The sequence below is a fragment of the Lynx canadensis genome, chromosome A3 (assembly GCF_007474595.2).
Source record: "Lynx canadensis isolate LIC74 chromosome A3, mLynCan4.pri.v2, whole genome shotgun sequence".
NCBI lineage: Eukaryota > Metazoa > Chordata > Mammalia > Carnivora > Felidae > Lynx > Lynx canadensis.
Window position 1 is genome coordinate 15,810,063 of NC_044305.1, and position 27,224 is coordinate 15,837,286.

The window sequence follows — 27,224 nt, forward strand, 5'->3', positions numbered from 1 at the left end:
ACCCCGCCTTCTTCCTTAGCTCCAGGCCGGTTTAGCCCCGCCTCCTCCCTCACCGAAGGCCGGGTTAGCCCCGCCCCCTCCCTCAGCGACTGGTCAGGTTAGCCCCGCCTCCTCCCTCCCCTCTGGCTTGGTTTAGCCCCGCCTCCCGTATACGGCCAGGTCGATTTAGCTCCGCCTTCTCCCTCTACCAATGACAGAGGCTCTCTCTGGCAGCAGCGGCTGAGGGCGGTGGGCGGGGTCGCGCAATGACGCAACTCGCGCGTTTCCGGCCTGAGAAAACGTCGCGTTTCTGGGGAGACGCCTCGACTGGCAGTTACCACCGCGCTAGAAGCCTACCGACCCGCCGCTTCCATCACCGGGCGTCACCATGGGGGCTGTGCTGGGCGTCTTCTCCCTCGCCAGCTGGGTGAGTCCAGGGTCTGATCTCTCCGTTGGACGTGTAGTTTGGGGGAGGGCAACAGGGAGTCCCAGGCCCAGACTCTGTCGGTCCTTGGCCGGGAGTGGGGGGGCACAGGCCCTGGGCTGCACAGAGTATCCGGGGGCCCAAATCAAAATCCGTGATTGCCCCTGGAGATTGGGATCACGCGGCTCGCCTTCGGGGTTTGTAGGGGGAACGTAGGAGGCCAGGCCGTCATTGTTTACAATTTCGATTGCCCCGCCCCCGTGAGCCTTCAGGCCTCTGGGTTCCTCTGGAGCTGGGACCTGAACCGCGGAATGACAGTTCCGGGGCGAGGGCGCTCTGCTTCTTTTCGAAGTACCTTCATAAGGTGGCGTCGTTTAATTTTGGGTGGCTTAAATGATATATTTATCCCATAGCATGGATTTGCCAATGCTACAGAGTATGTGGCAGAGCTGGGATTTTAACCAAGGCCTGTATGCAGTTCTGGTGCAAAGGAAAGAAAGCCTGGTGGATTATTATTCAAAATTGGAAGCCATGGCGTGAACATTTTGAGACCTTGTCCAAGGCATTTATCTCTGGCTTCCTGTAACATGAGGATAATCACTCCAGCGTTCCTCACCTCGAGAGCTGCTGTGAGGATAAAGTGAATAAATTGGGTTGAATCACTTTGTAGGTTGTAAACGGCCTATTTTAAAAAGGAAAGTTTAGGATCTAGGGACGAGAATATGGTGAGTTTCCTCATATACTTGACCCTGAGGATCATGATTCTTTAAAATCATTTTTTTGTTTCATAACTTCCCAGCTGATTTTGTTGATCAAGGACTCAATCTCAACTCATTATACTACCATTTCTTAGGGACAAAGTGTATTTTCCATTTTTTTTTTTAAAGATTTTAAGTAATCTTTACACCTAGTAGAGCTCCATCTCACAACCCTGAGATCAAGAGTCACATGCTCCTCTGACTGAGCCAGCCTGGCGCCCTTCCATTCTTTAAGGCTGTTGACCTTAAATCGGAAGGGTGTTTAGTCATTTGCAGGTTCCTTGAGAGCAGTGGTCTTCCAATTTTTTGACCTTGACCCAAAATAAGAAATAAATTTTATGTAGTCGATTTAATATGCCCAATTAGACCCAAGTTTCATGAAATAAATTTTACCTTTACCATCTGCTGTACAATTTTTCTTTCACATTAAAACAAATCCTGGTTGAATTTTATGATCCACTAGTGGGTCAGGCTATTTGCAAAATAGATTTAGGAAGAAATATAGTTAAGAAGGTAATTAATTAAGGAGTGATTTGTAATTTGAAACAAAGATGTCTTTTTTTTTTTTTAATCCTAACAACGTGCAACACATTTTGTCTTTGTTGTAAAGTTAAGATTTGAATTGATGCCATCAAAGCATTTCTCTCTATAAGTTGCTTTTATATTTTATTAATCCCTTTTGTTCAACAGGAATAGCAAGAAGTGCAGTGTACCAGAGAATGGAATGAGGGAAGGGAAGAATAATAGGAAATAAAGTCAGAAAGGTAGCAGGGAGCCAGCCAAATCCTGTAGATAACCTATTGTTTGGTCTTGTAGGATAACTTAAGGACTTTGGCTTTTACTCTTAAAGTGACAGAGGGATCCATTATAGAAAAGAGGAATGATGGGATCTGATCTGTGTTTTAACAAGGTGGTTGTGTGGAGAACAGATGGTAGAAAAGAAAGAGGAGAGCAATGTAAAGGAGAAAAAACGTTCTTTGCATCCTCTGAGGTTAGTGGTTGGGGGTCTGTGAATTAAACTGACAAAAGACAGATTAGCACAAGAAAAAAGAGCTATGTACACATGCAACACACATATACACAGGATGTTTTTCATCATTCAGTGATTAATAACTCAAAAGGGTAGTTAGAAAATATGGCTTATTATATACCTAACTTAATAGGGGAGAAGAAAAGGGCTTTTATAGGATAGGTTTCTTTAGAGAAGACAGGTGGGTTTTTAGAACAAACAGGAGATAAGGAAGTTTGTGATAATACTTGTTTGTGTAGGTGCAGAGGTCTTTTATCTTCTTCATGGCCATAAAACTCTTGGAGAGAGAGTTTATGGCAGCTTCATATCCTAGAAGTTGCTGCTTTTAGTTAGATGAAGAAAGCTCCAAGAAGGCTTTTTCCCATGTCTGTTGAATCTCAAATGTCTTCATCTTAAAATAACCTATACCAACTCTGGCTTCTGAATGGGTCACTTCAGCAGTGAGACAGGAGCCATTGCAATTAATCCAGGTGAGTGATGATAGTAGTGGCTCAGACCAACATGATAGTTAAGGATGCTAAGAAGTGATCAGATTCTGGATATAGGGGCACCTGGGTGGCTCCATCGGTTAAGCATCTGACCCTCAATTCAGCTCAGGTCATGACCTCACGGTTCATGAGTTCCAGTTCATGAGTTTCAGCCCTGCGTTGGGCTCTGTGCTGACAGTGCAGAGCCTGCTTGGAATATTCTCTCTCTCTCTCTCTCTCTCTCAAAATAAATAAATAAAAACTAAAAAAAAAAAAAAGATTCTGGATATATATTCTGAGGATAAAGCTGATGTGCTCACAGATTGGGTGATGGTTTTGGAAAAAAAAGAAGGCATCAAGGATGACTCCACGGTTTTTGGCCTGAGTAACAGGAAGAATAGAGTTGTCATATTACTGAGATAGGGAAATGATAATAACAGTAGGACAGCTTTGTTCCACAGATTGAGTACCTACTGTGTAAAGATACAGGAGACAAACAGTAGGTGGTCCCTCCTAAAGGTACTTAAAGTCTCCTGATATTTATAAACAAGTAAGTGGGTATGTTAGTTTGCTAGGGCTCGATAACAAAATACCACAAACTAGGCGGCTTAAGCAACAGAAATTTATTGTCTCTCTGTTCCTGGAGGCTAGAAGTCTTGAGATTAAGGTGTCGACAGGGTTGGCTCCTTCTGAGGGTGATGAGAGAGAATCTATTCCATGCCTTTTTCCCAGCTCCGGGTGGTTTGTATCAGTCTTTGATATTCCTTGGCTTGTAGATCTCTGCCTTCGTCTTCAGTTGGTATTCTTCCCATGCTGCATGTCTGTGCTCAAATTCTCCTTTTTATGACACTAATCATGTTTAATTAGGTGCCCACTCTTCTCCAGCATAACATCATTTTAGCTAATTACATCTGCAGTGACTCTGTTTCCAAATTAGGTCACATTCTCCAGTACTGGGGATCAGGACTTCGACATACTAATTTGACACAGTTCAACCCATAACAAACAGTAGGCAGTTATTATGAGATTATTTTATGGGCCAGAAATAAATAACTACAGAGAGTCAGGAGTGTGTGGATGCAGACAAAATAAACCTGAAGCGATTAGTGTCGTTGTTGACTGTAAAACCTCTGTTCCAGTCGCTGGCTAGCTACAGACCTCTGGGTCTTTTGGCCCAGATTATAGTTAAGAATTGGATACTGAATATGGGTGATCAATTTCCCATGGTTGTTGTAGTAACACATGTTAATGGCTACCGTGATAATATTGAGCCCCTGCTGTGTCAGGCATTATGCTACTTGCTGGATATTCCTGATACTAGCTCATTCTTCACACAGTAACTGTTTGGGTAGGTGGTGTTAATGCCCATTTTTACAGATGAGAAAACTGGGCTTTTAAGAAGCTTAACGTCTTGCTCCAGATCACACAAAACCATGATAAAGGCCACGCAAGGTACCATCTATAAAAAGTAAAGACTGGGACCATACTGTGAGACCAGCATCCTCTACAATTTTTTTTTTTTTTAACGTTTATTTACTTTTGAGACAGAGAGAGTCAGAGCATGAACGGGGGAGGGTCAGAGAGAGAGAGGGAGACACAGAATCTGAAACAGGCTCCAGGCTCTGAGCTGTCAGCACAGAGCCCGACTCGGGGCTCGAGCTCACGAGCCATGAGATCATGACCTGAGCCGAAGTCAGACGCTTAACCGACTGAGCCACCCAGGCGCCCTGTGTCCTCTACAATTTACATCTCCTGCTTCTGCTGATGATTCTGACTTTAGCCTGCCCTTGTGATGTGACTTAATGTCACCTGTGAAAGCAATTCAAGCACTTTCCTAATTAAGCCTACATAAAAATGACTCAAATTATGCCTTCCTCTGGAATGCTCACCAGAGATCCAGGTTACTTTTCTTTTTTTCAATTGAGGTAAAATTCACAGAATATAAAACTAACCATTTTAAAGTGTGTAATTTTGTGGTATTTAGTACATTCACAGTGTTGTACTGTCATCACATCTGTCTAGTGTAGAACATTTTCCTTCCCCAAAGGAGAAGCTCGATTCTCATTAAGAAGTCATTCCCGGGGCGCCTGGGTGGCGCAGTCGGTTAAGCGTCCGACTTCAGCCAGGTCACGATCTCGCGGTCCGTGAGTTCGAGCCCCGCGTCAGGCTCTGGGCTGATGGCTCGGAGCCTGGAGCCTGTTTCCCATTCTGTGTCTCCCTCTCTCTGCCCCTCCCCCGTTCATGCTCTGTCTCTCTCTGTCCCAAAATAAATAAAAAAAACGTTGAAAAAAAAAAAAATTTAAAAAAAAAAAAGAAGTCATTCCCCATTTCTTCACACCCCCATCCCCCCATCCAGCCTCTGGAAACTAATGCTTTCCATCTCTGGATTTATTTATTCCAGATATTTCAGATAAATGAAATACAGTATGTGACCTTTTGTGTCTGGCTTCTTTCACTTAGCATGATGTTTTCTAGGTTCACCCATGTCGTACCATATATCAGTACTTCGTTCATTTTTATGACTGAGTAATATTCCATTGTGTGGATATACCACATTTTATGTATCCATTCATCAGTTGATAGACATTGGGTTGTCTTTGGCAACTGTAAATAGTGCTGCTTTGAACATTCGTGTACAGGCTTTTGTTTGAATACCTGTTTCGGTTCTTTTGGGTATCTATTTAGGACTGGAATTGCTGGGTCAAATGGTGATTCTGTAAGGACTCTCCAGGTTACTCTCGAAAGGAGCTAAATGGCTCTTGCTAACCTTATTTACGATGATTTCCATGTAATGTTGCTTTATGTTATAATACCAGATTTGGTAACTAGGTTCCTTAAATAGCAAGTGGAGTTAGGTTTTTATTTTTCTCAGTATTTTAAAAAAAAATTTTTTTAACGTTTATTCATTTTTGAGAGAGAGAGAGAGAGAGGAGGAGCACAAGTTGTGTGTGTGTGGGGGGGTGGTGATGGGAGAGAGAGGGAGACACGGAACCCAAAGCAGGCTCCAGGCTCTGAGCTGTCAGCACAGAGCCCGACGTGGGGCCTGAACTCACGAACTGTGAAATCATGACCTGAGTCGAAGTCGGATGCTCAACCGACTGAGCCACCCAGGAGCCCCTATTCTTCTCAGTATTAATATATACTGTTTTTCAAAAAAGTATACTCTCTGTGTGAATATAACTAACATATACTGGGCTCCTTCCATGTTTTAGGCCTGTGTTGAGTACTCATTTCATACAGCAATGTGTGGGGGAGGAAGATTCTGTTATTGAGTCTATTTTACAGAGGGAGAAATAAGCTTAGCTTATGTAACTTGCTGAGGTAGAGTGACAGAAATAATATTGACTCCAGAATCCGTGCTTTTAATCACTTCCTCCTCCCAGCTATAACTGTCTCAGGTAAAGCTGTGAAAACCTGGCCGAACTCCTCATCTTCTGCTCTGTGACACTTAAGACACGAAGAGGTCCACTGAAAGAGGTCTCACATGGCTGTGGTGTGCTTGTCGCAGGTTCCGTGCCTTTGCAGTGGTGCGTCATGTCTGCTGTGTAGCTGCTGCCCCAATAGTAAGAATTCCACGGTGACCCGCCTCATCTACGCCTTCATTCTCTTCCTGGGCGCTGCTGTGTCCTGTATCATGCTGACAGAAGGGATGGAGTCTCAGCTGAAGAAGGTAAGGAGAAGTAACAGTGGCCTTAATGTGCTGGTTATTTGTATTATTTTTACAGTTGGCACAATTTTAGTTGTGATTAACGTCCCAACTTTTCACCATTGTAAAACTCAGTCAAGTTCATTGTAATTGTTGGGTTTTTAAATTACTTTTGGGTATAGTCAAGACATAGACTATGAAAGGGTTAGTCCTTTTCCAGAAATAAAGGTCGTCAGAACGAACATCTTCAGAGTCTCATGTCACAACTCAGAGAAAGATATTAAAAGTGACACGAAAACATTATCTTTCCCTGTATGTTTCAGATTTAAACATTTACCTAGACTCGACCTTCACCTGTGGAAGGAGTCAGTTGCCATGAAAATTTGTGGCAAAATGGGAGATAACCTCATCAATAAGAAAAGAGCACTTCACTTTTATTTGCAAAATACAAGTTGTTTCTACTGTTCGGTGATAAGGTTGCAAGTGAATTGGAAGGCAAAAAGTGAAGACCCACAGGACAGTCTTGCAGTTGTTGAAGCAGTCAGTTTTAGAAATCGAGGCTTTTTTTGTGATGGGATAGAATCTTCGTTTAAATGTGGATATTGCCATAACATTGCAATTGCTTTTTCCAGATCCCTGGATTCTGTGAAGGGGGCTTTAAAATCAAGGTGGCTGATATAAAGGCAGATCAAGATTGCGACGTGCTGGTTGGTTATAAAGCTGTATATCGGATCAACTTTGCCTTGGCCATCTTTTTCTTTGTCTTCTCTCTGCTCATGTTAAAAGTAAAAACAAGTAAAGATCCCAGAGCAGCAGTACACAATGGGTATGTACAATTTATTTTATTATTTACTTGCTATATTATGGCGTGGATCCTCCTGTTGAGCAGTTAATGTTGCTATTCGGATGGAAGCAGTAGAGTGTATGAATCGGTGGTCCACATATATTTTTGATCTGTTTCTGACCTATTGTACATGTGAGGTTGTTTCAGTGTTATTTCCAGTTGGAGCTCTGTAGCACAGAGAGGGTAGAGGGGATGAGGAAAATCTTGTCCTTTCTTTTAATACCTTTGTTTCAGGTTCCTAGATTTTTATCAAACACCCGCGAAAACAGTTCACGCACTGTGCTAGGCACTGCACACACACAGACACATACACTTTTTATTGTTAAAAGAGAAAAATGTACCTGATATATTAAAGAGTATACAGAAAAATAAACTGGATCACTGATTTACACGTCTGTCGTTTTCCATTCCTGACTGCCCCCAGTTCTTCTTAGTTTCAAGTAATTCTTTTTTTTTTTTTAATTTATTCATTTTGAGAGAGAGCGAGAATGCGCAAGTGGGGGAGGAGCAGAGAGAGAGAGAGAGAAACAGAGAAAATCCCAAGTAGGCCCCACACTTGTCAGCACAGAGCCCAAAGTGGGACTCGAACCCTGGACTGCAAGATCATGACCTGAGCCGAAATTAAGATTCGGATGCTTAAACCAACTGAGCCACCCAGCCGCCCCGGTTTCAAATAATTTTTATTTGAAGACTGAAAGTTCTGTAAACTTTATATGTATCATAATCCCCTTTTTATAGATGCAGTAACTGAACTTCAGAGAGATTGGAGTGTCAGATTTCTGAGCCAGTGAGAGTTAGAGGTAGGATTGAAACTCAGGTCTGTCCAGCTCCAAAGCCTGATTCTTTTCACTCTGCCATACAAGGCAGTCTTTAAAGATCATGAACTGAAAGCCAGCTTTGGTCCTGGCTTTGCCAGTGATGAACTGTGTGATTGTGGGCACAAGGCACTTAGGTCCTGTATTGTGAAAGAAGGATTAGACGATAACTTTTTCCTAGATCCAATAATTAGTTGCTTCATATTTAGCTAACATTGTTAGTTTAGAATGCCCCAGAATTCTAGAAAAATTCCTATCTTTAATTGCTAAATGTAGGGAAATTCTTAAGTTATGTGTTTTTCTCTTACATCTATGAGTGATTTGTTCTCTGGGCTAATGTTTGTCTTTAAATTGTATGAAAGATTGAGTGAAACAGCTTCATATCAAATGAAGGGATAAGCCCAGACAATCATGTTGGAAATGCTGAGTCTTTATTTTTGCATTTCAGAAATTCACTTTTCTCAGCATAAGAGCAAAAATTAACATTTCATAAATGTACTTTTTTATATTTTAATAGGTTTTGGTTCTTCAAAATTGCTGCCATCGTTGGTATCATGGTTGGCTCTTTCTATATCCCTGGGGGCCATTTTGCCACAGGTATGCTACTAAGGGGGTTAATTATAATATACACAGACTCTACAAATGATGGAGTTTAAGCTACATTTTCATTACTCGTTTTGCAGAACTGGCAATTGAATGAAGTGGTATTCAACTATATGACTCAGTACTAATATTAAGATAGTAATTGATTGTATAAACCCAGGAGGCATTCAGCCCACTTCTCAGCTGGAACCATATTTTGCCAGTATCTTAATATAGCTTACCTTCTCACTTGGCAGTACAAAGTTAATCAGAGAGCTTGTCAACATAGGGACCTGTAGGAACTCATATGTGCTCATATCCCTGTCTTAATCTGCTTTCTTACCATAACATCAAGTGACTTCTGTGGATTTCCACTGTGATTTTTTTTTTTCCCTTGTAAAATAAAGGAAAATGCTTATTGTACCATTTGGAATGTCAGATCCCAGGCTCCCCTTGGCACAAGCTAGAACAAGTTTTAAAAGGTCTGAAACCCAACAAAACACTTCTCAGAGAATGCCTTTGAGTTTGGATTTGGAATAATTTTGCTGTGCTGCTGGAGACAGAATATTCTTTACCACCTCTTACTTGAATTGAAATTGTTTTAAAATGTTGGACAGTGATATTCTGAAATGTTACTCCTGTGGTTAAGAATACCTTTGTTCTTTTGCTTTGTAGCCTGGTTTGTTGTTGGCATGGTAGGGGCCTTTTTGTTCATCCTCATCCAGCTAGTGCTGTTGGTAGACTTTGCTCACTCTGTGAATGAATCATGGGTAAATCGAATGGAAGAAGGAAATCCAAGGTGTTGGTATGCTGGTAAGTATCTGAACTCACCTATAAGAGCCATACTGCATTATGCTACATTAAACACAATGTACGTTAGACACTATTAACTATAGAGAACCAACTGAGGGTTGCTGGAGGGGAGGTAGGTGGGGGAATGTGCTAAATGGAGGCGGGCATTAAGGAGAGCACTTGTGTTGAGCACTGGGTATTGTATGTAAATGATGAATCACTAAATTCTACTACTAGAATTACCATATATGTTGTTATCATATATTGTCATATATGTTAATAACTAGAATTTAAATAAAAACTTGAAACAAAAAAATAAATAGGATGTGCAGTAAAAATCTTCATTGATTTAAATGTATAAACTTCCAAATGAGAGCTTTTTAAAAACTACAGTTTTCCAGTTGAGTCAGTTCTTTTTTTTTTTTTTTTTTTTTTTTTAAATTTTTTAACATTTATTTATTTTTGAGAGACAGAGAGAGGCAGAGCATGAGCAGGGGAGGGAGGGAGAGAGAGAGAGATACAGAATCTGAAGCAGGCTCCAGGCTTCGAGCTGTTTGTTAGCACAGAGCCCGACGCAGGGCTCGAACTCAAGAACTGTGAGACTATGACCCGAGCTGAAGTCGGAGGCTTAACCGACTGAGCCGCCCAGGCGCCCCAAGTCAGTTCTGAATTGTATACATTACTAGAAGGAGGAAGCACAGATAACATAAATCATTGGCTTCTCTCAATTCATTTATTTTGAGATTTATAATGTAACTAGATGTGTTTAGATAAACAGTTGTATATAGTGATGTAGTTTTGGTTTTGATTTCCTTGTTGCCATAGGGGATTCAGGTGGGTTATACATACAGGTCATCTGCCCACATCCCTCAGGCAGATAGAAGTGAACAGTCCTTACTGCTTTATTCAGAATATGACTCACACCCCTTGTAAAAGCTTTCTGGTAGAAAAAGGGCACTTAAAATTTCTAGGGTGGAAATGGGATATACAGCTTGTAACAATGGGGTGGGAGTTGAGTTCTCTCCTTACTAAGGGCAATGACCCAGCATACCTCATTTAAAAAAAATAAATGGACCAGGACCCAGCTCCTGCCCCTCCACCCATTATAAAAGTAATAGCGAGGCGCCTGGGTGGCTCAGCCGGTTAAGCGTCTGACTTGGGCTCAGGTCATGATCTCACAGTTCTCAGGTTTGAGCCCCACGTCAGGCTCTGTGCTGACAGCACAGATTCTGTGTCTCCCTCTCTCTCTGCCCCTCCCCCAGTCACACTCTGTCTCTCTCTCAAAAATAAAATAAACACTAAAAAAATAAAAAGTAATAGCTGCTCTGTGTCAAGAACTCGGAAAACCAAAAATCACAAAAGAAAACATTCCCCCATAATCCAACTCTTCAGTAATTAATACTCACTGTTAACATATTAGTCTATGTCTTTCCAGACTTTTTTTTTTTTTTAAGTTTATTTATTTATTTTGAGAGAGAGGGAGAGAGAGAATCCCAAGTGGGCTCCATGCTGTCAGTGCAGAGGCCAGCATGGGCCTCAATCTCATGAACCAGTCTCACGAATCATGAGATCATGACCTGAGTCGAGATCAAGAGTCAGACACTTAACCAACTGAACCCCCCAGGTGCCCCTCTATTTACTTCCATTTTTTATAATTCATTTGGACTCACTCAACTTTAGAAGAATTTGATAATGAGCTGAGCATTTGCCATACTTTGGAGTAACTAAAAAGTAGAGAAATCTTGCATGTTCTTATGGAAAAACATTAGGAAGTATGCTAATAATTTAATATACATTATCATTTGATAGTAATATATACATCATTTAATTTTAAACATGTAAAATCCATGGAGATTATGATAAATGGAAACTAGTTTTCTCAAATAAGTCTGCTGTGAATTAAGTATAAGTTAATTGAGCTCAATGTTGCTATAGTTGGTCTGAGCATACTGTTACTCTGTCATGTTTTCTAATTTTCAGAGTTACACAGCTAATTGTTGATTGTCCATGTGAACAGAAAGGAATATTATTTTAGGTACTTAAAAAGAGCAAATATACCACTTTCCCACAATGATGTGGTCTCACAGTGACAGGAAACAGGTTTATGTGGCAGTAGCTGCAGAGGACAAACATCATAAAAGATGCCTGTCCATTGTTTTCTGCTAACACCATCCCTGGCATCTAGCTTTACTGGACCTCAGCCAGTTTGACGGCCCAGCAGTTTTGTAGGTTCCTAAGAAAGGCTTGCAATGAACATTACTTTGCATACAGTTGGAGTTTACTCTAGCTGGAATGATCACATGTCTGGTTTTTCAACCCATGGAATCAAGTAAGGTAGTCTAGGAAGGGAATTCAGTTGCTTGGTGGATTTTTGAATTTAACATTGAGCTGCCTCTAATGCTGTCTGAAACATCAGCCTTGGGTCTCCTGTAATTTTCCTGTAAGATGTTGACCACCCTAACAATAAAATAATGTGTCTTTATTTTTATATGGAGTAGAAGACAATTGGTCTTCATTAGAAAAGTTTGTTACAATCATGAGCATTCATGTTGGCTTCCCTTTTTCTAGCTTTACTCTCCGTCACAAGCATCTGTTACATCCTATCAGTCGTGTTTGTCGGGTTATTCTATGCATACTACACCAAACCGGATGGCTGCACGGAGAACAAGTTCTTCATTAGTATTAATTTGGTCCTTTGCGTTGTGGTTTCTGTTATATCCATCCACCCAAAAATTCAGGTATGGTCTTCTGCTTCATCCTCCTGTGACAGATTTTTAATTGATGCTAAACTTTAACTGACATAAACTTTTATGTGAGTTTATGTTTAAGATTATGTACTTAAATATGTTCCCATATTATGATAAAGTCTTTATAATTATAACTTAGTAACTGTAAAGTGTGCCATTGAGTGAATAATTTCCCTGTCATTTAAAAAAAAAAAAAAAAACCCTAGGTAACCTGAAAATTTATAGCTCTTATAAAATACTTTACATCGCGAGTGATTCTTAGGAAACCTTAGCCAAGATATTAAACTAGAAAATCATTGCTTTTAGTATTTAAAAATAAAACTCAAGTGTGCAAGTTTCACCATTTAAAAACCATACTTAAAAAATTCGTAGAGTTGTAGATGAGAAATATGAAAAGAATATGAGACATCGCCTCTCCTTTCAAAAATGAAAAAGCTGAAGTTGCAGAGAGATGATGGATCACCTGGTAGCTAGTTAGGCCAGAGCTAAGCTTAGATTCTCCTACACCAAGGGACTAGTAAATCAAGCCCCTGTGGGATATACAGGAATTCCAGGACTATGAAATCCCTTGAGAACCAATAGTACATGGTTCCTCTTTCTCGGTTCTTTTTCAGGCTAACTCAGACTGACAGGTTACCTTTCATCTTTCAGCTGTCAAGTAGAATCAGCAGGTTCTCAGTTAATAGTATTTCAGGGGAGCCTAGGGAAATCCACTGGGTTTTAGGAAGTCAGCCCTTGCAGTTCCTGTGGCATTGTTTTCTTTTTGATTTCACAGGAACACCAGCCTCGTTCTGGTCTCTTGCAGTCCTCTCTCATCACCCTGTACACCATGTACCTCACCTGGTCAGCCATGTCCAATGAACCTGGTAAGGGAATGTCGATAGCACATTCATTTGATGAGAAGAAAGTAGGAAATTACTCTTGGCAGGTGCAAAACTAGAGGTAGAGCAAACATTAAACAGGCGAACAAACAAAAAAGTTCACTCCAATGTACAGTGTTAACTATGATGCAGATACTTACATTTCAAGTTTTATTCTTCATGTCTGTTCTTAGCTGTTCATAGCTGATAGCCTGAAGGACCACAGTCCTTTATACAGTCTAAGCTTTTCCCTGAACTTAGACTAAGTCAGACTAGTTAAGAGTTGGACAAGGCAACATTGTTTTGGCCCTCTGTAGCATTTTTTAATTGAATTTCACTTTGGTGTTAAGGCTCTAGAAGAAATGACTGTGAGAAATCTCCTTTGCATTGTGTCTCACTCAATAGGGTATTCTGCGGACTTGTTTTAAAGGAAAACAGTTACTGCAGACCTTCCAATGATGACTCAACTTATTGTTTTGTACTCCTATTAACTATGTAAAAACAAAACTAGGGAAAAATTCCTTGCGCTTAAAGCCTTTGTAAAACTATAGACGCAAAAAGATTTGCCAGTAAACTTCAAAATCTGTAAAATGAAGATTGACATTTATGAAATTTGACAAATATTTTGTTGCATCTTTTTTTCTAAAACTAAGTCACTGATTGCAACACAAATATGTCTAAGTTTCCAGGTTCTTTTAAGTATAGCAGTCTCATGCTATACATCATGACTGAATAAATGTGTGAGCATATCCCTCAAATCGTTTCCTGGAACAAGAAGAGTTCTAAGGGTAATAAATTTTCCATTTTCAGATCGTTCCTGCAACCCTGGCCTGTTCAGCATTGTTACACACATGACCGCACCAACTTTGGCTCCTGGAAATTCAACTGCTGTAGTCCCTACCTCTGGTCCGCCCTCAAAGAGTGGGCATCATCTGGATCTAGAGAATTTTATTGGGCTGACAGGCTTTGTTCTCTGCCTTTTGTATTCTAGGTAAGTTAAAAAGTACTTGGGACAAGATTCTTAGGACAGTTAATAATAGAGCAAAGAAGCTATTTTCTTTTCAAAAAGCAGTGTGAGGAATTAAAAACAACAATTTAACTCTTCTTTATGGGAAGCCCTTGACTTGCCTCAGTTACCCAGCCATGGATATTTCTTAAAGCCCAGTAAATTGTCTCATCAAATAATTCCTTCCAAACTGACATAGAGATACCTTCTCTTTCACTAGAGGATAAAGTCTTCATCTGACCCTAGATCAATTAGAGTAATGGCTCTGGTTGATATTTTTTTGTAAGAAAATCTTTATTTCCTGATCATTGTAAAAAAAATAATTACAGAGGTGCCTGGGTGGCAGTTAAGTCAGTTAAGTGTCTGACTCTGGATCTCAGGTCATGATCTCATAGCTTGTGAGTTCGAGCCCTAAGTCGGGCTCTGCAGTGTCAGCGCAGAGCCTGCCTGGGTTTCTGTCCCTCCCTCTCTCTGCCTAACCCTCTCCCTCTCCCTTTCTCCCTCCCCCCAACCCCCCCCCCACCCCCATGCGTGCACACGCACACTCTCTCTCTCTCAAAATAAATAAACTTAAAAAAAAAACCCAAAACTACAGAATTCTGTTATAGCTAATCTTAAAGTCTCTAGTTAATCCAAGAGCTCAGATATAACCTATTTTAGCACTTTGCACTCCTATATATGTAACATTGGAATAAGCAAATGTATAGATAAAAGGTGATTCATTTCTTACCCATTTTTATTGGTATTTTCTGCATAATAGCATATGTTATTTTAATAATTAAAAATATGAGGTAAAAATGGGCAAGGATATATTTATGTAAATTGACAAGTGAGAAAAGTATAAAGTGGAGAATGAAAGTATCCTCACTCCAAATTTACCTCTTCCATGGTTAACATTATATGGTACATAATAGTTCACACTTTTCCCCTTTGCTTATACTTAAGTGTCTGTCAATCTATTTGTATCTGTAGAAATATACACAATTTTATATATAGTTATATACATGATATCACTTGATAAATAATAACTTAAAATCAATTAGGAATGTACCATATAAATCCATGTAGTATTCTCAGATATGAACTTTGTTGTTATAATTTGGACAGCTTTCCACATTTTGTGTAGATTTATCTTTTTTTTTTTTTTTTTTTTTTGATGCTTGCTTAAAATACGGATTGGCACACTATAGCCCTTGTGCTGGCTGCCTATTCTTGCGAATAAAGTTGTATGGGAACACAGCTGTGCTCATGTGTTTGTTATATTGTCTGATCTTTTTTGTTTGTTTTGCTTTTGGCCTAACGTGTTGTGTATTGCTTTTGAGATATAATTTCCATACTATAAAATTCACCCTTTTTAATTATACTACTCAGGTTTTTAGTCTATTCACAGGATTGTGCAACCATCACCACAATCAGTTTTAGAACATTTTATTTTGCCAAAAAGAAACCATGCTCATTAGCAGTCACCTTTCTATTCCCTCCCTCTCCAGTCCTTGGCAGAAATGAATCTCCTTTTGTCTCTGTAAATTTGCTTATTCCAATGTTTCATATATATGGAATCATAAAATACATGGTCTTTTGTGACTGTTTTTTTTACTTACTATAATGTCTTCAAGGTTCATCCATGTTATGACATATCAGTACTTAATTCCTTTTTATTGTTGGAAATAATACTCTGTTGTGTGCATATATACCACATTTTGTTTATCCTTTATCAGTTGATGGACGTTTTGGGGTTGTTTCCACTGTGGGACTAGCATGAATAATGCTGCTATGAACATATGCGTGCAAGTTTTTTGTGTGGATGTACACTTTAAATTTTCTAGGATACATACCTAGTTGTAGAATGGCCGGGCTGCCAAAGTATTGTCTAAAGTGGCTACATCATGTTACAGTCCCAGGAGCAACGTATGAGTCTTCCAGTTTCATCAGTTCTTAATCAAAATACTGTAATTGTCTTTTTTTTGTTGTAGCCATTCTAGAGGATGTGAAGTGGCATTCCATTACAGTTTTGATTTGTGTTTTCCCGGCAACTAATGATATTGAGCATTCTTTTCATGTGCTTGTTAGCCATTTGTATATCCTGAAGAAATGTCTGTTTAGATCTTTTGCCTACTCTTAAATTGGGTTATTTGTCTTTTTATTGTTTTTATATATGACTTGAGTAAGGGGTCCAGCTTCATTCTGTCATGTGTGGGTATCTACTTGGCTCAGCACCCTTTGTTGAAAACACCATTCTTTCCAACATTGAGTTGTCTTGGTATCCTTGTCAAAAATCCATTGACCATAAATGTAATGGTTTATTTCTGGACTTGTAATTCTGTTTCATCGATCTGTGTATCTATCCTTATTCTAGTACCACACGGTTTTGATTACTGTAGCTTTGTACTAAGTTCTGAAATCAGGAAGCGTGAGTCCTCCAAATTTGTTCTTTTTCAAGATTGTTTTGAATATTCTGAGTCCCTTGCATTTCTATGTAAATTTTGGGTTTAGCTTGTCAGTTCAATTGAGATTTAAATAAGGATTGCATTGAATCTGTTCGTCAACTTGGGGAGTATTACTATCTCAACACTATTAAGGCTTCTAGTTTATAACATAGGATGTTTCATTTAAGTCTTCAGTTTCTTATCAGTGATTTAGAGTTATTAGCATACAAGTCTTAAACTTTTTTTTTGCATTTCTAAGTATTATAAGTTCGATTTTTTTTTAATTTAAAAAATTTTTTAATGTTTATTTTTGAGAGAGAGAGAGTGAGAGAGAGCGTGAGTGGGGGAGGGGTAGAGAGAAGAAACACAGAATCTGAAGCAGGCTCCAGGCTCTGAGCTGTCAGCACAGAGCCCGATGCAGGGCTCAAACTCACAAGCCATGAAATCATGACCTGAACTGAAGTTGGACGCTTAACCAACTGAGCTACCCAGATGCCCCATAGGGAGATTGTCTTCTTAATTTGTCTTTTAGGTTGTTCATTGTTAATGTATAGACATAGAATTGTTGTATATTGATCTTGTGTCCTGCAAGATTATTTATTGATTCTAATAGTATGTGTATTCCTTAAGGTTTTCCATGTACAAGGTCAAGTTATCTGCAAGTAGAGATCATTTTACTACTTTTCCAATCAGGATGCCTTTTATCTTTTTCTTGCCTAATTACTCTGACTCAAACCTCCAGTACCACGCTGAATAGAAATGGGGACAGTAGACTACCTGTCTTGTTCCTGATCTTAGCAGGACAGCTTTTAGTCTTTCACTATTAAGCATGTCTGCTCTGGGTTTTTCATAGATGCCCTTTATCAGTTTGAGGAAGTTCTCTATTCCTAGGTTGAGTGTTTTTATCAGGAAAAGGCATTATTAGATTTTAGTCAAATGCTCTTCCTATGTCTGTTGAGATGATTGTGTGGTTCTTGTCCTTTAGTTGTATGTACTTTTTTTTTTTTTTATTCAGTCATTTAACACACTTACAGTTAGCATCTGCTGTTAGAAATGCAGAGATGACTACGGTCGTTGTTGTTGAGGAGTTCTAGGACTAGCAAGAAAGACAGGCATGGTAAGTGCTACAGCAGAGGGAAGCATAAGGAGCTGTGGGATTTTAACCCAGCCTGGTGATGAACTGATATCAGGGAAGGCTTTCTAGAAGATGTGACATATAGAGAACTGAAGGATAAGTAAGTTAGCTGGGAGAAGGTTTGTGGGTGGTGTATTCCAAGCATAGAAGAGGCACTTGTGAAGTCATGGAAGCAGACATTGAGAGCATAGTGAAAACTCCTAAGCAGTTAAGCCATCAAGTAGTAACTGATAAAAGTACTCTCTTTTTTTTTAAGATTTTATTTTTAAGTGATCCCTACATTGAATGTGGGTCTTGAACTCACAACCCTGAGATCAAGAGTCGCGTGCTGTACTGAGTAAGCCAGCCAGGTGCCCCCACCCCTGCTGTCTTGTGATGACAGGTAGCCCTCCAGAAGGCCTTCAGTCCCCAAATAGTAGTTCAGGAATAACCGTCATGTATATAGGCCAATGGCAGCAATTCACCTCCTAGCCCCTTTCTGATTTGTCTTCTTTTGGATCACTTTCCAGCATCCGCACTTCCAACAATAGCCAAGTAAGTAAGCTGACCTTGTCAGGAAGTGACAGCGTGATCCTCCGTGATACAACCACCAATGGTGGCAGTGATGAAGAAGATGGACAGCCTCGGCGGGCTGTGGACAATGAGAAAGAAGGAGTGCAGTACAGCTACTTCTTATTCCACTTCATGCTCTCCTTGGCTTCCTTGTACATCATGATGACCCTGACCAGTTGGTACAGGTAGGAGGCACAGACTAACCAGGTGGAAGACCACTTGGCCCCCTTGAAAATCTCCATCCATTGCTTGACCCCAGAACCCCCTTGTCTTGCCCATATCATGAAGTTGTGTTCAGTGCTCTTTTCTGAAGTGCCTTTGAGTTTTTCTCCTATTGGATTTAAAATCCAGTTGGAGTTCTTACAGTACAAATCATGGAGACCCCTTCCAGACTTGAGTTACTTGAGAGAGAAAATCATGACATAAAGCAGCCTGACCCATCTTTGTTTACTAATTTTCCTCTATGTGTGGCCATATAGAGTATTCCGGTCAAAGTAATGATGTGATACAGAAGGCAAGTTTGAGGGATGCCATTTCAATGTAGACTTTTGCCAATATCTAGAATAGCTAGACGTTCCTAAAGAACTTTGCCCAGGGGATACGGTAGTCAGAGTTCTTTGTGCTAGCAAGAAGATAAAAGCTCTTTGAGAGGCAGAGTCCCCTGCTTATAAAAAAGTAATAATAGCAGCTTTCTCAAGTTCCTCCTAGAACCTTACTAGAGAGTAGTGTCAGCCTCCTCCTTGGCTTTGGCCAGGGGGCTCCTGGATACTGATAACAGGCTCCTTTACTTGACTCTCTTCTGTTTTCTTAGTCCCGATGCAAAGTTCCAGAGCATGACCAGCAAGTGGCCAGCCGTGTGGGTCAAGATCAGCTCCAGCTGGGTCTGCCTCCTCCTTTATGTCTGGACCCTTGTGGCTCCACTCGTCCTCACCAATCGTGACTTCAGCTGAGCCTCTGAGAATTCATAAAGGTCTGCTTTGCTGAAAGCCCATATCTATTTTACTTTTGCTTCAACTAAAATATTAAGTGAACAGTTTGCAAATTTGACTATATCCAGGTTTGTATCAGAGGGCAAGATAGAGTAATGCTTGATGCAGGATCTGAACTTTTCATTTATATGTATATTATGTTTATTTGTAAGGATATATCGCAAAGGGAACATTTTGCGTTTTAAAGTGAACCACAGCTGTGCTGTGAAGAGTTCTTTATTGAGACCTATAGGATCCTACAACTTTGATTTAAAATGTAAGAAAAATGTTGGATATTTGAGGCCAATCATTAATATATTTCTATTGCAGTATCCTTAAAAAGCAAAAAACGAACACAAAAACCACCATTTCTATGACGGGTTTCCTCTGTGAAGTCTTTACTTGTGTGATGCAAACACTCTGTTCGGTCCTTAAACCCCTACTATGTGTAGCATCATAGTACTTGGGGAGGAGTGTGTGTGTGGGTCCTTCCCCAGAAGAGCAGGGTGGCTGATGTGACTACTGCTTCTACAGCTTGAGTTTGTTCAATTCGTGTTTTACACTACAGCATTGATGCTGCGCGATTATAGCTTTGCCAGAAGTGCTTTCCATAAGCGCTTTGTAGGTTTGGTTAAAATGAAGATTCACTTGGGAAAACAGTGCGACTTTAGGTCAATGTACTTATCTTGTTATATGAGTATGTAAAAGTAAATGCATGTGAATTTATTATATTTGCACTATAAAGTTATTTGATTAAAATGGAGACTTAAGCTTTGAAGGATCCCCCCCCCCCTTTTTTTTACAGCTTTTATGAGTTAGCAGCCATCCTATATTTTTTAGACCTATATGGGCAGTCGGGTTTATCAAGCATTGAGCAGAATGTGCCTGTCCCTTCTAAAACGTAAGGTCTGGCTAGTAAGTAAAGGCTTGAACTCATCCAAAAATTGTACTAATAATCTTCCCTGGATAAGACACTTGCATAGATGAGAGGCAAGGCAGGCGGGCACCGTCAGGAAACTTCTTCAGGAGAGGTAGCACACAAGGAGGTAGAATAGAATGGTCTGTTCCGTACCAGGCTCTGTCAGGTTCGAGGATACAACTTTACTCGTGACAGACACCAGCTCTGCCATCTTGGACTTAAAGTTTAGAGGAGGGCGAAAATGAGCTGACAGGTGTACAGCATGGTGTGATTAGTGCTGTGATTGAGGAATTGCGGAGAACCCAAAGGAGAGGTGCCTGAGGTGATGGGGGGGGGGGGTTGTCCTGGTAGGCTTCCTGGAAGAAGTGGCATCTAGGCCAGGGATTGTTAGGAGCTAGCTGAGAGAGAATTGGGGAAGTGGGCTGGCATTGCCGAGGGGTAGACAGAACTGCACGTCAAAGGCAGGGAGATGAAAACCCATTCGGTAAGGCTGGAATGGGGAGAAGAGGCAGGGATTGGGTCACGAAGGGGTTCACAACCCACACTGAAGAGTTTGAACCTTACATTGAGAGCAGCAGGGAGCATATTCATAGTGACGTAAACAAATGGTCTTCAGTCACTGCGGCTGACACGTAGAGAAGGCATTTAGAGATGAGACCGGGGCAGGCCACGGACCATTTGAAACAGAGGAGTGAAAATGAGGATGGGGAGAAATTGATAGCTGAGCTACTCAGTAATTAAAATTTTAAAACTGGCAATTGATTAGATACAGGGAGAGGCAGATTCTGGAGTGATGCTGGTTTCAATCATCTGAGTCCGTGGGGTTCCATTTATATGGTGAGAGACAAGAAGAGGAACAAATTGTACCAGAAGGCTGGAGTTGGTCCCTTAAGAATGGCTAAGAACGTAGGCTTGGAAGTCAGACTGTTGGGGTTTGTATCCAGCTTTGCCATTTCTGTCTGTCAAACTGGGCGGCTAATATTTATTGAGTACATACTATGCTTTATGACCTTGGGCCGGTGACTATCTGTGTGACTCTGTCTGAACCTCAGCATTTTCCTCGTTTGAATAAAAAATAGTACCTAGTACATAAGATTGTTTAAAAGTGTAAAGTTACTCTGCAAAGTGCTCAGTGCATTGTAAACACTCGAGTGGTAGCTGCTGGTCTGGCCGTGGGCTAAAATGAGACTAGACAGCATTCACAGGTGAGAGGTGTTCAGCCACGGTCTGACGGAGGCCAGATTTAAGGTGTTCTTACAGAACTAAACAGGTAGGACACAAAGGGCACCATCTCAGTTGGGATGGAGGTTGGGGGATGGGGTAGAGAAGCAGCACTTGCCAGGAATTGTTGGAACCACCATGTTTTAAAAGAGTGCTTTATATCAAGGTATAGAGATAGAGTAGCAAGAGAGTTGGGGGGCAAAAAGGGGGGGTTTAGCCCTTTGCTTTGCCAGTGTAAAGCAGACACCCCACTTTTCCTTAATAGTAAGGATAGCCAGATTAAGACCTTTAAAGGTCCCGAATGTCAAAAACATGACGGTGTAACATCCCCCACCTTATGTAATGCAAAATAAAGCAATACTAAATTGTAAAATAAGTGTAACAGAGTCCAATAAAGTTCTTATTTTTTCTCATGATGATAACTTTGATATTAATTTGAAATAACAAATTTCCTTTGAAAATTAGGGAGCAGTATCCCTGTTTGCTTGGCTGTACTCTAAGAATAACTTGGCCTGTTGCTAGGAAACCTGGTATTACTCAAGACTCAAGTGAATTGTACACGTGAGTGCTGAATTATACATAAGCATAAATAATGTCAGCATGTTGAAGAAGCCCTGGATCATACTTGAAACAGGAGAGTATTTCGAATCATCAGATCAGACAGTAAAAGGCACGCACGGCCTGGCTCTAACCATCAAGAGAAACTGGGCTCCAGTCTGACTACCTGGTTTTGAAACCCAGCTCCACTACTTGACTTGCTGTGTGTCCTTGGGCAAGCTGCTTAACTTCTCTGTACCTCGTTTCCCTCCCTCTGTACCTCCTTCTCTGTACCTTGCAGTACTATTAATTAAGTACGCTTAAAGGTTAAATGAAGTTATCTATGTGAAACACTTAACGTAATGGATGCCCAGCGCTTACTGGCACCAGGAACTGTTAGCTATCCCTGGAAGAATCTGAGCCCCCTCCAGAAAGTACAGCTGGGCCTTAAGAACTGAAACATTTGCATGTTGTCTCTACCATTGTGTGCAGTGAACACCATTCTCTGTATATGCTGGGGTCTTCTAAGTGCGCACGATCTTCGGAGGTGGCCAGCCCCAAGTCTAGAGGTGCATGGTGTTGCCACAGGGCCTCTCCCTATCTGACGTGGAAGGAGGCTCTGCCCAAGCCGCCATGTACCATGAATCACAAAACTTCAGAACCTCTGTCTGAACTGTCATTGTCGCAAAAGGACTCCACGCATAACCTACGGGGATTTTTTTTTATTGTTTCAGACCCAGTCATGCATACTAAAGTTACATGTTTTCACCACTTTGACTTAGAAAATGCACTAGAAAAATAAACTTTTTGGTCAGAACAAACACTGAAGTAGATGAATCCACCACCACGTGTCCATACACTCAAAGCTAAACTGAATTTCAGTTTGAAGCGAGGAATGTGACCAGCGGCTGAAACGGTGCCCCAGTCTGGTCAGAAGATTAGCCCACCTTCCGGCCCTGTCGGAGTGGTGTCGGAGAGAGGTTGCGGGTATTCCACTGCCATGAGCTGTAAGCGAATCCACAAGAATCCCCTATGGCAGCTGAGTTTCTGCCTAGCTAAACATGCTGGCCAGGGAGACCAAAGGAAAAGCAGCCGTCAAACGGTAAATTCATCACTAGCATCTCCACCGTGAGCCACACCGGGCCTTCCTGTGGAACAAGATCTGTTAAGGAGGAATGTTGGATCTGATGACGCCTGTTACTTGGCCTGTCAAGCAAACCATTGCTGAGTCGGGAGAATAGGAAGGAATTTACTTTGGATTTATGGATTTATGAAATTAACAGATCCCCATACTGAGAGGCATCACCAGAACTGACAACTTTCCCGAACAGCTGAGAGGTTTCTGTTTGGTGTCTCCACATATCTCATGCCACAGAACAGCCACACTTAACGCCATGACCTTGGTTAACACTTCACTTCCTAAATGGAAGAGGGGGCTTCAAGAGAAAACCTTAAAAGCTGAACACTTTAAAATGAAGTATTCTAATAATGCCACAACAGTACTACAGCTTTTGCCTCCCCAAATGAAAAAGTAATCTCATGACTGACCTTGAGAATCCCGTGGCATTTAAAGAAACTGCCCACCCAGGGAGAATTCAGAAAGGGCTCAGTATCTTACAGGAGTTCAGGGACAATACCTCTTGCTGTCCTCTCTCTCTGGCAGAAATGTAGTATCTTAACAAGCCGAAGTGTTTGTAAACCTCTAAGGACATGTGGCTCCTTGTAAAAGCAAGATGAAGTCTGGGGACGCTAAAGCCACTTCTGCCAAAAGCAAATAAACTCCAGAGAAGCCAGAGGTGTGCACAGTTGTTTCTGTAGCTTTCCTCCAGCCTCCCCCTGTGAAGGCAGAATAGGATTCCAGGAAGAGACACAATTTTCCAGATTCTGTATAAGAAGAGGAAGAAGACCCCCATCTTACCTAAGTTTACAGAGTCATTTGGCATTGACAGCTTCAGATGTCGATTCATTCAGACCTGCATTTCCTATAAAGTAACCCAGATTGGCAGGGGAGGAGGGGGGAGGCAGGAAAGGCCTCCAAAAGGCAGAGTACAATGTCCCTGTAGCAGTAAAGCCAACTGATGCCGAAAACAGAGGGTTCAGAGCTGAGTGTAGATCCTTTTTTATCATGTGATTCAGGGGTGTTCAGTGGCTCATCCAAGGCCACGGTAACATAAAGCCATTACTCGGGTCTCCTGATACACCATCCCTTTCCCTTTTCTATACCACAGTGCCCTGAATTTAGGGAAAAGTTACTTTTCAGGTGTTGGTGAAATGGGCCAGAATTTTTCCCTGAAGGAAGACACTCCCAGGTCTCCGGATGCTCCCTCATTTGGCCCATCAGTGTACCCCCACTACCGAGTCAGGCTCACTGGGTGCTCCCTTGGTTGTTCCCTCACCCTGCTAGGGAAACTTTACACAAATGCCTGGCGAAGCCACACAGAAACTGCCTTGATTTTCACCCAAGCAGTCCCAGTTTCACAGCTTGGTTCAAACCTCCTGAGGTGTCAAAGCTGTTTGATCTCTCTTTGAAGCTGCAGAAGGCAGACAGATCTTAGCTCTGACTCCTTTCAGAAGCTGAATGCAACAGCTCCTTGGTCCAACTGGAGAGGCCTCGGAAACGGGCAGCATCCCGGTCTCTCACATACTTGTCCAGGTGAGCTTAAATACATATAAACTTCTGTAGTCAAATAGACACGGGCAAAACCGGCCAGGAATGCAATGCAGAGTTTAAACTTTGGAAACCTGGTGGGGCCAAATGGTTCATTTGTCCTTCATTGTAGCTTGCTGTTGGTTTTGTTTTTTAAACTCTTTCCTCTTTGAGATGTGAGAAAGCCTCTAACCAATTCCCACCTCCAAGCAGTTGGGTTCTGAACCATCTACTTTAGTCATCCTACTTGTGCTATTTTGATCTTTTCAGCAATGCTGGTCACACTGTCATCAGCAGATGGAACCGGAGGCTGCCAGGGGTATGCACTTGGGTATTTCCAGCTCTGCCAGGTCCCACGAGGATTCAGGGTTAGTATCTATGGTGAAAGGATCTTTCTCTGGAATTGGCACTAATGAGGTGAATAATTTCCACCACCAACTTCTCCAGACATTTTAAACAGTACTATACCGATGAAGAGCTTATTAACAATAGACTGGCCTTTGCATTTCAGAGTACCGTTCTCTACCTAACTGAGCTGTCCCCCTTGCCTGGTGGTCTAATAAATGCATGGAGAAGGTACTTATACAACACATAGTACTCGTCACTTTTTAACACCATGACTTTCAAGGAATGAATACAAAAGAAAATAGGTCAAAAGCCACCAAATGAACCACTTAATTTGATGCGTGGGCTAAGGCTAAATTTTTGACAGCAAAGGTCTAAAGTGCTGAAATGCAGAACTAACATTCAGTCTCGCTGGATAAGGTCTGTCCACCCACACCAGAGGCAGAGACTCAAGACGGTCTGCGAGGGTGGGGGCCCCAGAAGTGATCCAGCAATAACCTGCCCTTGCAATAATTTCCAGAGACCAAAATTTAAGAATCCCACTCAAGTCATTTAACCATTCCCCGCTGCCAGGTTTACAAGGTACCACCAGAGCCTCAGGGATAGAAGGAATTCATACAAACCCTGGTCATCTCACCTGCCCTTTTCAAGTTTAATCCTCCCTGCAAGAAGGAAGTTCGTTATTGCCAGGTCCCAAGAATATACATACTAGTTTCCTTAAAGGCAGGGCCAGATGGTGACATACGCCTCTTGGAGAGGCCCAGATGTACCACAAAACAAGATCCAACCACTTGCATCTAGAGGCAAGAAAATCAATTTTTCTAGGCAGAAAGCCAACATCTAACATTCAGTAACTAAACCAAATCCCAGAACGTCATGCCAAAGCCCTAGGCATCATTTCATCCAGCCTCATTTTACAGATGAGAAAGGTGAGGCCCACAGAGGCCCAGGTCTTGTCTACAGTCACACATCTGGGGCTGGAGCCCTGGTCTCTTAATTCTTGGGCCAGAATTCTTTTAGCTACTCAGGTCTCACATCCAGCGTTTCAGGTTGAGTAAAATCATATACCTCTAGGATCCTGTATGATTCTATTGAGAACCAGGGCTAAGGCTTTATGGGTTTGGGAAAACTTCAGTTTCTATTGCAAGAGTCAACCAGTGAATCCCAGAGGTGCTTTGAAGTCTCGCTCCCAAATCTGATCATGAAGTGCTGCTTATGTCCTGATGCTCCCACGATTGAGTTAAGGTGCTTTCCAAACCCAGTGATGGCAGCTGGGGTCTGGACCTCAAACTAGAAATTTCACGATGCGCAACAGAGGTCTTTAGTTAGGGTTCATGCGAAAGACAAATTCCCAGAGTCTCACGTGTGGCCACCTGGTAGGCTCGGCCAAGTTATTTCACAGGCGTGTCGCCACTGGCCAGTCAGGTTGTTTTCTCCTGAATGTGGGACCAAAGTGACTTTGGTCCTGGTTTTTCTTGTTCCGACATCTGTAAGAACCAGATAGAGCTTCCAGATTAATGGTTGCAAACCGAGATTCCAAACATTTGGGAATCACTGAGGACATTTTCCGTGTCTTCCGTGGATTAATTCGAGTAACCAAGGGCTTACCCGGTGGCTCACCCTCAGAGCCCCACAGGATGCAATTCAATGACAAGGAGCAAGACTGTCTCCGTGGCACCTCAGATTCTCCTTGTGCCTCCCCAAAGCAAAAGGAAAGGATTTAAAGATGGTGGCACTCACAGAGGACTGGCTAATAGCAGGAGTATAGCTGTGACTTCACGGCCCGCAGGGAATCATCACACTGCGCGTCTGAGCTCAGCCCCTCGGGCGGCAGGGCCTGGCCCAGGATGCTGTCACAGACGGGAACAGGTTGGCAGAACTCTCTCACAAAGTCCTCCTCCGAGGCCAGCAGCACCGCATTCCAGGCGGTGGTGTCCAGCTCTCCAGCTGTGCCCCCATACTCCTTGGGGAGAATGCTTCTTGGAAGGTTTGTGTGGAGAGAGTTCAGGTCAGACCCGTGGAGGAAAAACTAAAGGGGGGATGAGATGGAAACACACGTGTCCTCAGGTTAATCAGGATCGGTGGCTTGCAGGATAGGTAGGCGCTCAAACATCTGTTGACCTTATAAAGGAACAGTTGACGGCAACTTCGCCCTTCCAGTTCCTCAAAAAGCCCGAGGACCCTTAATTCCCTTCCTTATAACCCACGCACTGTTGGCTGGCCCTTCAAAATATATCCGGGATTCGACCCCTTTGGAACCATGCCGCTAGGGCTTCTCCCCTGGGTTCCCACGGTATCTTCTGACCTGGCCTTCCTACTCACAGCCTGTCCTACAATCTCAGCTCTTCTCGGTGCTGGACGGTGCCGCTCCTCTTTGTACAACCTGCCAACGCTCCCACCTCACGCCCACAGGGCCTGGCATAGTCTTGCCCTTGCTGCTCCTCTGTCTCCCTCCTCCCTCCACGGATGTGCTCCCACCTCAGGGCAGTGCCACTGCTGATTCTCTTATCTTTATGCTCACTCT

The 27,224-nt window shown here is 41.9% G+C and overlaps 2 protein-coding genes across 11 annotated transcripts in view; one reads left to right on the plus strand and one right to left on the minus strand.

The window, feature by feature from the left end:
• Nucleotides 1-221: 221 nt before the first annotated feature.
• Nucleotides 222-23,501, plus strand: SERINC3 (serine incorporator 3). 2 transcript variants are annotated; one of them, XM_030309537.2, is made up of 11 exons: nt 261-406; nt 6,167-6,328; nt 6,937-7,130; nt 8,481-8,560; nt 9,221-9,358; nt 11,906-12,075; nt 12,860-12,950; nt 13,755-13,935; nt 18,021-18,248; nt 18,875-19,033; nt 21,637-23,501. In XM_030309537.2, exons 1-10 carry the CDS (start codon nt 368-370, stop codon nt 19,011-19,013), a joined length of 1,422 nt encoding a protein of 473 aa, XP_030165397.1. In that variant the 5' UTR covers nt 261-367; the 3' UTR covers nt 19,014-19,033; nt 21,637-23,501. The 2 variants fall into 2 exon arrangements, with proteins under 2 accessions (XP_030165396.1, XP_030165397.1); XM_030309536.2 differs by lacking the exon at nt 21,637-23,501 and having other exon boundaries at nt 222-406; nt 18,875-21,587.
• The window catches only part of TTPAL (alpha tocopherol transfer protein like), a 34,795-nt gene continuing 29,986 nt past the window's right edge, over nt 22,416-27,224 (minus strand). For 6 of the 9 annotated variants that reach the window (XM_030309544.2, XM_030309543.2, XM_030309541.2 and 3 more), the window contains one exon: nt 22,416-26,729. In XM_030309544.2, the coding sequence (XP_030165404.1) occupies nt 26,451-26,729 (279 nt within the window). In that variant the 3' untranslated portion in view covers nt 22,416-26,450. The remainder of the gene's footprint in view (nt 26,730-27,224) is intronic. The other 3 variants (XM_032592561.1, XM_032592560.1, XM_030309547.1) reach the window with 2 other exon arrangements.